This window comes from Myiozetetes cayanensis, unplaced genomic scaffold, assembly GCF_022539395.1.
Source record: "Myiozetetes cayanensis isolate MyiCay16 unplaced genomic scaffold, myiCay2020 scf9, whole genome shotgun sequence".
Classification (NCBI taxonomy): Eukaryota; Metazoa; Chordata; class Aves; order Passeriformes; family Tyrannidae; genus Myiozetetes; species Myiozetetes cayanensis.
The window spans coordinates 11,113,516-11,124,001 of record NW_026088185.1 but is presented as its reverse complement, the minus strand read 5'-3'; the positions used below and the strand labels follow the sequence as shown (position 1 = coordinate 11,124,001).

Sequence of the window (10,486 nt, the reverse complement as noted above, 5' to 3'; positions counted from 1 at the left end):
TGGGAGCACTGTTGTTTCAGAGAAGCTCACAAATGCTAGCCAGTTAAGCTGCCTGAAGTCTTTTACAGGTTTGGTTTTTTTTAAGAGTATTAATATTTATTCAGGGGTCTGTAATTAAAATATGTCCAACTTCATGTGTGTTCTCACTTATTTTACTTGGGTTTTATATGTACTGTTAGTCAAAAGTTACTTGTAGATGCTATCTAATGTATTTGACTTGCAACAGTCCAAATTTGTCATGCTTAAGAATTAAGAACATAGTGTTTACATGAAAATAGTATCTTCTCTCCAAGAGTACACAATTAAGTTATTAATATTTTTATGATCAGAGTAATTTTCTAGTTTAGGCAACCATTGTTTTACCTAATGATTGAAATAAATATGAAATTTCTTTCCTGCAGTAACGAGAGGCTATCTGTATGACTGGACTATGGTGAAAATGGAAGTAGAAGAATTACAGAAATAAATGGAGGCAGATAAGGTAAGTTTATTGACAGGTTTTTAATCTTAAGTTTCATGTGTTAGTTTTAGAAATATAGAGCTCTCTTCACAGCATAATGAGTAGACTCAAGTTATTTGTTATTACTTTTATGTTTGTTATTACTTTTATGTAGTCAATTAGAATGTTATGTCTCTCACATTTGCATATTGGTCATTTGGCCTTCAAGGCCTTGAGGCAAAGCTGGTGGCAAAACAGTGGTACAGACCAACTCACCTATGGAAGGCTTGGAGACTTAATGTGGAATGTTGTTTATGCTGAAAATCTAAAATATATCCATTCGATATCTATTTATGCTTTTTTACTACAGTCATAACTTCCGTCAGTAAAATACCGGTGGCTTTGGGACACAACCTTTGCTACAACATAATGAGAACATGCAGCTTTTTTAAAAAAAAGAAACCTGCTTTTGTTCAGTTTGAGTTGCCTGGTACAGTGTGAGAGATTAGAAGTTACTGAATTGTAGGAAAAAAAAGACAGCTTTTCATCTGACTTAGAACAGATAAATCATTAGGATCCTTGGGGATATTAGGTGCTTATTATGGCTGAATCTGTCCAAGGGAATTTAACTGTGCCTTGTAGAAGAGGCTTGTTTGCCAGCAGCAGTGCCAGTGAAGCTTAATGCATGTTGCCTGTTCTTCTAAGACAACAGTGTTAAGTTCTGGTAAATTCTGGTGCTGAACAGGAATACAGTATAAATAAAAATATGTACAGTAACTTTATTTGATTCTTCAAAATTAACCCGTACCTGATATAACTTGAGACTGACTTTGCATAGTAAGAAGTCCTCAGATTAACTGCTAAAATGACACAACAATAAATGGAGATGCAAAAGCACAGATTTGTACTAAGAATATAGACAAATGCAAGAACATGAGTCACACTTCCAAGCAGCTTAACTTCTTTGGGAAACATGCGGTATTAAAACTGCATAAAAAATGATGCATAGCTAACTTCTGGCAACTATGACAGCATGTCAAGTCAGAAAAAATGTCTTTTAGGAGACAAACATTTATTCACATAATCAACTAATTTGTACAGTCTCAAATTTCAGCTTGGAAGTGGAGGATTTCTGCTCGCTAAATGATTTGAGTCATAATGGAAAGACAAATAGATGGTTTAAGTAAGATCACAGACAATACCCAAGCCTGGATTCAGAAAGGCAAGTGGACTGCAGCAAGATGAGCTGAAAATACAGTACAGAGTAAGATTACAGCAGGAACTCTCTTGTTGAGAAATACTTTGAAAGAGGGAGGTTTGAAAGCATTCAGCCATTCTCTGTCTATGCAGTTCTCCTTACAGCCAGAGAGTGAGGCACGCTGCACTTCATGATGCCCACAGAGGGAGTTAATGACATTTGGCCACTTCAGGGCATGTTCAAGTATACCTTGTCTATTTTAACCATACAAACTAAAGCAGCAAATACAAATCACATTTTCCTTCTCTGAAGCACAGGAGAGGTATGATTGTTTGGTATTTATTTAGAATTCCCAGTCTGTATCATCTTGATTTGCAGTAATATGTCCAAGTCCAGTCCCAACTGCTGTTGAGGGCAGTGTCAAGAACTCTGATCTGTTATTTTGAATAGGAGGTGGCAATAGAGACAGTAGTGAATTCTGTGTTTGTTCTTTTATCTAGAAAGAAAAAAAGTTAAAACAGGGCTGCACATAAAAGTCTCCATAACCTTGCAAGTGACTTCATCAGAAGCATGTGAAATCAGAGCCATGTTTTTGCATGTTACAACACTGAACATAACAGGATGCAAGGTTTCACTTTCCTCACTCTAGAGTGAGTTGAATTAGTCTTTCAAGACAAATTAGCTTTGCAGTTCTGATTTAAATTAAGAATATTAACCATTATTCTTATCAGTTAGACTGACTTTAGTTAAACCAACGTTATCAAAGGGGAAATGGATTACTCTTATGCCTCCTATACTCTATCAATACCATTTTGTTAAAAAAAAAGAAGTCTGAAACAGGTATGCTGTTACAGGATGCTTTTTGGCTCCAGGTAACTTAATTATTTTGTAATCCAACTCTTTCTGTGGTTTATTTAGGTTATAGCTGTGTCATTTTACAAAATGTAGTAAACTCACCTGTTTGAAGAACGTATGCGAAAGCAAACTGCTTGCTGAAGGCCTGAATCATAAAATGAACAATATAATTAAGTTTTGGAAAGTAAAACACTGCTTTTGGGAAATGGGCCAGACTGACAAGTCAATTTAAACCCTGTGGTTTTTCATCCACAGGACAAATGTGAAGAATGAGAAAGGAAGTACATAAATCCTACATACTATGTCTCAATTTATAGTGAAAGCACTACTGAAGAAATCTATTTTTAAAGGCTTTTTCACATTTCTGTTTAACAAGGAATTTAATGCCTCATTCAAAAGAGACATAGGATTGAAAATGGATATTTCAGATTTCTGCTTTTTTTCTTAGACAAAGTGCGTGTTTGAAAATTAATTTTACATTTTAAAAAAAACGTTCATATTGCAAGAAATTCAGGGGTCAAATGACTTTAAAGCATGGTTCCTTTATCAGACAAGATAATTCTTAAATTACAAAACCAAACATAAGTGAATTGTTTTACACAGTACGTCTGGTCTGAAATTCTGACTTGAACAGCCTTGGTCTTAGATTGAAGTGACAAAATATTAGTTTTCACCAGAAGATTACCTTTTCTCAGGGTCCTGTTGCAAGCAAAGTTCTACCAAGTTGTGGAAAGCAGGTGAAAATGTTTTGGAAAAGGGAATTTGTAGTCTTTCACTGGTCATTGTGTGTGTCATGCTCTCACCAATTCCAGAATCAACCCCCGATCGGGAATTCTTCATCCTGGATTCCCCCCGGGGAAAGGTATTTATATCCCAAGGATAGTATGTGGGACCTTTCAGCTTTTGCAGCAGCATCTAGTAGGAAGGAATAGCAGTATGAGAGTTCAACAAGAGCTATTCAGGCTAAGCTGTAAAACTTCAGGAATGGAAGGGTTATTTGTTCTAGAAAGAAGCATGCAGAGTTGAAGTAAAAAAAAAGCAGCCACTACTTCAACAGTAATGGCATTGGTTTCTCTCAGTAAAGCCAAAAAAAGTGCTCAGCATGTTTTGAAGTAGAAATAAGAGTTTAGCGTCATACCTGAGTGCGAGGCATATCCTGAAATGGAACGTGTCCATTGGCTAATTCACAGGCTGTAATTCCCACACTGTAAATGTCAGACTTCATATTATACCCAGACAAATCCTGTGACAGAAAGAAACACTACTGATCACTGATGCCACTGAGTGGGGCCAACAAAAATACAAGTGTCTGTTTCAAGACAAGATTCTAATATCCTGTAATTTACACAGTGTCAAAACAATCAAATTGGGAAACGTCAGGCTTTGTTAGGAATCTGATGGCTGTAGTTTCCAGGAAGGTCAGGTAAAGAGACTTAGTACAGCATCACCTTTTTCAGCTTTAAAACTGGTTCTCTTTAGGAGAATTAAAAATTCAGTACATATTGTAGTTTTAAAGCTTTCAGATCAACATCTTCAACTGCACTTCTACAAACAGACTTAAGTTAGGAGTACTGCCACTAACGCTGAAGAGGAAAAATTAAGTGTTACACCAACCTGTCTCAGTAGTTCAGGACTCAGCCAAGGAAGCACGGATGTACTAAACTGGGGGAAATCATACACCACCTTTGACTTTTGCCCATTGTTAACTAAACTGTAGAGGTTGTTTAGACCAGAGAGAGAAACCAGCCCATCCTTTGAAATCAGAATGTGGCTAGCTTTAATATTCCTGTAACATAAATAAGAATTACTCAAAGCACTACTAGAGTACAAAGGCTTACATATCTCATAAACTTACAGTGAGATCTTACCATGCAGTTCTATTTAGCAGATTACTTTCATGGAAGTCCTTCACTCAGTATGAGTTGTCTTTTTAATACAGTCCCAAGAGAGAGGAGAGATGATCAGAAAAAAAAGCACCAGAAACTGGAGAAGGGCCTGCAAAGGGTGTAAACTAAGGAAGCCCATTCTACAACCCTGGTTCTGTTCTTGCTTCAAAGAGACAAAGCCAGGCAGATCTATTATCCCTGTAACAACTGGCTTGAAATAATGTATGAATACAGCTCCTCTTAAGCTTTTACAAACTTGGTTCTGCTGTATTGAAAAAAAAATACTTCTATGCTGTCTGACACAAGAAGGTGTATAGAAAAAGGAAGGAGACAATCCTTAAGCTGAGATGCTGTAATCTGATTCTTACCTATTATCATTTTCCTACCTGTGAATATATCCGTTCTGGTGCATGTAATTTAATCCTCTGATTGCACCAAACAGAATGTTCCCTATCAGAGCTTCACTCATTCCTTCAGGAAAGTAAGTCTTCAGCAGGTGTCCAGCTGAACCTGAAAGTGAAAAAAAAACTAGCTAAGCCTAACAAGTCTTGTTAAATTACTTGTCTATGCTTGCTTTATTACATACATTCATCAAGAGCGGCATTCTCATCTTTATATTGACCATGGTACATCAAGAACAGTTATTACATGGATGGAACTGATCCAGGCAAAGATCACACTCACATCATGCTTCTGTTAACTGAAAGTCTATGCCCAACCTGTATTCCATCTAGATAGGTTTTCTGTTGTCAAAAATCAGTTGCATAAAGTCAAATACATCTCCCAGTTACCATTCCTCTTATGGTGGGTGCTAGGACTAAGTGGAATTTAATGCAGTTTCAATACCAGTCTTCACTGGGGAGAAAGATTATGTACAGCAGTCTTCTCTAAACAAGTGGTTTGGGAAAGTGTTTTTTCTACAAGACAGGAGATTCTTAAAGAAAAACCTCTCCTGGACCATGTGGTCCAATTTGTACCAGCCCTTTTTCCTACTCCAGAATTGCAGTTAACAGTTCTTACCATAGGCCATGAATGGGGAGATGACCCAAAGCCAGCTACCAGCTGTAAATACTGTCCAAAACGTCATTATGTTGGGATGCTGGAAAAAGTGGGATAAAACCACCTCATTCTATGGAATTAAATGAAAGTGGATGTGTTAACCACAAGACAGCAGTCTTATGAAGAGCATTAACTACATCAGTAGAAAGAACAGTTTCCTGTGTGCGTTTATACAAGACTGTGGGTGATGTGCATAGCCTGCAACAGAAATGTGAGTAACTTGCCCATAGTTGCATTTGTCTGAAGTAAATCTAGTTTGTTCATAGTCCAGATTTTTGGTGTTAACTACAGAGTACAGAGCATGTTTCAAATAAGACGCTATACAATTACGGAAGTATTTCTAAAACACTTGTCAACTGTTTTCTTCAGAAAGCAACTCTCAAATTTACACATGCCTTGTGTTAATTATATTCTACCCCTTTGGAGTAAAATCTTGACTGAAATGACTCAGTACAAACAAAGGCTACCTCTGTTCAGTAACCTCATACGTATTCATCACTGTCTCCATCAGGTTTGTGCAGAAATGCTGTTGCTTTACCTGTAAGGCTTTCAAATGCTCTTCAGAGCAATTTTCTAGGTCTGTGATCCTTACAGCAACTTGCATGTCTGTAGGTGTATGCCGTGCAAGGTAGACTGAAGTTAAATTGTTGAACCTCCTTCCTGAAACCAGAAGTGGCTACCTTAACATTGGAAAATATAATGATCCATCACATCATTTCCTTCATAGAGATAATTTTCCAGTTCTAAAAATACAATTGATAGCAACATGACTTTTCTTTAAGAATGTCAAGAACTTCAGTAGTTGCAAAATTAATTGCAGCCAACTGAAGCATGCTGAAGCACGGCTCTGCTATTTTGAGAACAACTAGAAGTGTTTAAATATTTGTCAATATCACTTATACATCTAAATGACCAACACATGCATATTCACAGAAACATGTGCATGCACAATAGGATTCAAGGCAGTTTTCCTTAGAACAATCACCTTGGGTAGCCAAGTCTCACAAGACACGATGTACTTAATGCTGTATTATTGTCACATACCACAGATTTAGAAAACTGACATGCACATACACAAACATCAAGAGAAAATTTCAGGTAATTGTTGATTTGTCTTATATCTTGAAATAAGTGATTACTGAAACATGAGCAATGCTCTGGGCACTTTTTTTAACTAAGGATACAAAAGAATAGTTCTGTATTTTCCAAATTTAATATTTACTGTAGTGAGCAATAAACTATCGCTTAGCAGGAAGAAGAAACATTTTAAGGTACACTTATGTTACCTATTTCCAGCTGGAGTTCATAATGAGAGACATTAGAAGAGCAAAATACCATTTCATGCCTTCCTGTAGATGGGGGAATCCAGGCTAGATCAGAATCAGCCTGACAGTGAGAAAAAACAGTTCTCAAAATGACTATGCAATTTTTAATCATTTATGTTTAAAATTAATGCAGAAATACCATTAGTACTCAAATCAGAACATTCAAGTTGATGCTTTTACCATTACTGAGACTTAGTTTTATGAGTTACAGATTTTTTGTGCCCATGTTTGTTTTTAAACTGGCACAAGATTAGCACTAAGTTTCCTATGGTCTTCTTCCAAAGTGGAAGCCCTGAAGTACTTTGGTTATTTTTGCTGTTAACAGTTTAAGAAATACTCCCTAATGAGGTTATTTTTAATATGTACCAGCTCTGTATTTAACCTTGGCAGTTGAAGTTTCTTCTTACCAGGCATTCATGGATGCTGCTCTGAGATAGCTCTTCTGGTCTGATTGATTCAACGGGCGTACGTAGAATACAGGAACAGTCCTTGGGAACAGAAACAAGTGAATGTTTGTGAAGTTGCTGCAATTTATTAAACATGGTGAAAAAGTGGGAAAAGATAAAAAAGTAGCCCCTATAAGCAGGAGTTCAGAAAGTCTTCTGCTACAAGTCAGTCAAGCAAGAGGTTTAGGGACAGCATAAAGCACATACATGGTAGAAGAGGAGTTACTAAACAGTTTCCTTCACTGAAAGCTGATACAGCAAAGTTTAAACATCTCAGCACTGTGGAAATCCCCTCAACCAAGACATTTCACCAGAACTTATCATAGTAAGCTATAACTGGGTAACAAGGTACAACAGCCACAATTTTTAAAGACAAACTTACCAAACAAGACATGGAACCGCTTTAAGATCAGGGGAAAAGTCATATACATCCATTTAGCCTAAAAAGAATAAAGTAGCAATGTAAGATAATACATAAACCAGTGATAAACATAAATCTCCTTAATTACAACTGCGAGGCATTCCTGTCACTTAACACCCACACAAACCCCCAGAACTCCAGCTCTCGGAAAACCTGCTTCTAAAGTGCCTTCAAGCAGCATATCTATTTCAAACTCCCCACTGATGACTACACATGTCAACTCAAGGTTTCCCTTTTAATTTATGGGTTTAGAAATTTTATTGCCACCTCTGAACAAACAATTTAATTGTAAGTTAACTGACCAAGTGCAGAAAGTAAAAAAGAATGGATTCATTAATCCCTGGCAGTTTGTAGGAAAAGAAACCAGTCTCATTTTAAAGGCACAGAGCTGTGCTAGTCAGATCTCAGCTCTGTGCAGCTGAACTAGCTCACAAAAAAAGCAAGGCAGAAGCAATTGCAGTTCACATTTCACAAGTGAGAGAGGAAATACTACTGTAAGGGATTTCAGTTAAAAAAAAAAAAAAAAAAAGGAGGGGAAGCAACTCCAATAGTTGCCACTTTACTTAGGCAAACTCCCTCACAGATTCCAGTAGCCACTCTAAAAGTCCTCCAACTGACTTATTTATGTCTGATGCTCTGAAAGCTTAGGCAGTGAGAGAGATGTCTAAGAAGTGTATCCAAGCTAATTTACTTTAGCTATAAGCAAGTCTTCAACAGTAAAATCACTGAAGTTTGAAAAGACCTCAAAGATCAGAGTCCAATCATTAACCCAACAAGGCCAGGCCCACCACTAAACCATGTCCCCAAGCACCACATCTACATGTTTTTTAACGCTACCAGGGACGATGACTCTACCACTTCCCTGGACAGCCTGTTCCAATGCTTGACAATCCTTTCAGTGAAGAAAACTTTCCTAAGATCCATCTAAACCTCCCCTGGTGCAACTTGAGGCTATTTACTGTCATTCTATCACTTGTTAGCTGGGGGAAGAGGCCAACTCCCACCTCGCTATAACCTCCTTCCAGGTAGTTTTAGAGTGAGAAGGCCCTCCCCGAGCTTCCTCTTCTCCAGGCTAAACAAATCCAACTCCTTCAGCTACTCCTTATAATACCTGTGCTCCAGACCCTTCACCAGCTCTGTTGCCCTTCTCTGGACACCCTCCAGTGCCTCAACGTCTTTCTTCTTGTTAGGGGCTCAAAACTGAACACAGTACTTGAGATGCGGCCTCACCTGACTGGTGCCAAGTACAGAGGGACAGTCACTTCCCTGCTCTTGCTCCCGGACTGATACTGCTGACACAAGCCAGGATACCATTGGCCTTGGCCATGTGGGCACACTGCTGGCTCATATTCAGCCAGCTGTCAAATAGCACCCCAGGTCCTTTTCTGACAGGCAGCTTTCCAGCCCCCAGTAGGAATCGTACTTGGTGGCTGATAAAAAGTCAGCTGTAAGACGTAGTTCCATGTTAACATGCAATTTTTGCATGGCGGTTAACTTTAAAAAGGTGAAGTCCTATGTATATGATATCAGAAATGATCATTCAGTTTATTAAGGAGCTAAGCTTGAGTATAGCCCGCATTTAAATTATGTATGCTACTTAATCAAGGCAACACTCTTGAAAAACTGACAAGCCCCCACTCTATTCAGTGCCAAATATCCAAGCCACTCATAATCCTTAATATTTTTGCCCCAAAAATTTGCTTGAAGAAATACTGTAATTCCTTATTAAATATTCCAAATGGAGACGAAAGGAGATCCTTAGTAGGTACTGGGTACCTTCAGAGGATCAGGGTTTAGCTTGCCCAACTTCACTGAGGAAGCCTGTAGCAGAGTGAAAAAAAAAAGAATTCAGTTGCTTCAAGATACCGGCCAGCACTGTAATGGCCACAGCATCCTTCTCCTACCTGGAAAGGAGATGCCTCTTTCTGTTATACAAGGCAATTTATTCTGGTGCTTGCAAAATGAAACCACAAACGCTAAACTGAAGAATCAAGTGTTAATAACTATGACATACTAAAGTCAAATTATTGTAGACTTACTTCAAAGGCGTATAGCCAGCCAACAGAGTCGTCCATGATGTACATTTATTCAAATAACATTACAATTTCAAAATTTTTATTTTTTGTTTTTCTTATGTAGTTTCACATTGCTTCCATTTTTTAATATGGTTTTGGATCATGTCCCCACATAAACCTTTTCCCTGTCTCCACATTTTTCCTTCTGTATCGCAGAATTATTTTTTTTTGCTTTTTTTACTGCAGAGAGTGACAACGTCGCACAGGTAAAATGACACATTCATCCCAACCTGGCCAAAGCTTCAAATGCAGCCAGCAGCGCAGGGCAGGAAGAAGCACAGAAATCCGTGCCCGTGAGCTGGGGGAGTGCGGAGGCTTCGGAGCCCGAAGAGCCGGTACCGCGAACTCGCGTTCCTGGGCTCTGCTGGCGCTGAGCCGCAGCTCGGACTGCAGCGTTTGGAGCGGCTGAGGCAGCTCCCGGTCCTGTGGAACGATCCGTCCGTGACAAAGCACCGGGACGCGCGGAAGGACTCCCCGCAGGCTCCCCCGCAGCTCCTCACTCGCTCCGCTAAGCTCGTACCTTGCCTTCCTCGCGGGGCCCCCGCCTCCCTCCGGCCTCCCGCGGCGGCCGGGACGGGGCTGCGCTCCCGCCAGCGCGGCGGCCCCGCAGCCGCCTCCCGAGCTCGGTGTGCGCCGCTCTCTCTCCCCGGCTCGCCCGGCTCCCCTCGCAGCGGGGCTGAGGGCGCGGCCGGAGCCTCGCAGGGCAGCAGCGCCCGGTCCTACCGCCGCCTGAGGTCAGGGCCGGGGGCTGGCGCGACGGCCGCACCGCCCGCCCCGAGCCC

The 10,486-nt window shown here is 39.7% G+C and overlaps 1 protein-coding gene across 7 annotated transcripts; it reads right to left on the bottom strand.

Annotated features, from left to right (window-relative positions):
• Positions 1-467: 467 nt before the first annotated feature.
• Positions 468-10,461, bottom strand: STRADB (STE20 related adaptor beta). Of its 7 annotated transcripts, none has more exons than XM_050339499.1 (13): positions 10,225-10,461; positions 9,406-9,450; positions 7,591-7,648; positions 7,170-7,250; positions 6,724-6,823; positions 5,976-6,097; positions 5,399-5,507; positions 4,765-4,888; positions 4,107-4,278; positions 3,631-3,735; positions 3,178-3,407; positions 2,595-2,637; positions 468-2,133 (listed from the first exon to the last, which is right to left on the bottom strand). In XM_050339499.1, exons 3-13 carry the CDS (start codon positions 7,600-7,602, stop codon positions 1,981-1,983), a joined length of 1,251 nt encoding a protein of 416 aa, XP_050195456.1. In that variant the 5' UTR covers positions 7,603-7,648; positions 9,406-9,450; positions 10,225-10,461; the 3' UTR covers positions 468-1,980. The 7 variants fall into 7 exon arrangements, with proteins under 7 accessions (XP_050195456.1, XP_050195455.1, XP_050195452.1 ...); XM_050339498.1 differs by lacking the exon at positions 10,225-10,461 and adding an exon at positions 9,935-10,190; XM_050339495.1 differs by lacking the exon at positions 9,406-9,450.
• Positions 10,462-10,486: the final 25 nt, after the last annotated feature.

Coding starts and splice junctions, on each gene's coding strand:
- STRADB (XM_050339499.1), bottom strand. Junction 6,824..7,169: donor GCAGCATCCATGAATGCCTG/GTAAGAAGAAAC, acceptor TCTCACTGTCAG/GCTGATTCTGATCTAGCCTG. Junction 4,279..4,764: donor CAGAACGGATATATTCACAG/GTAGGAAAATGA, acceptor TTTATGTTACAG/GAATATTAAAGCTAGCCACA.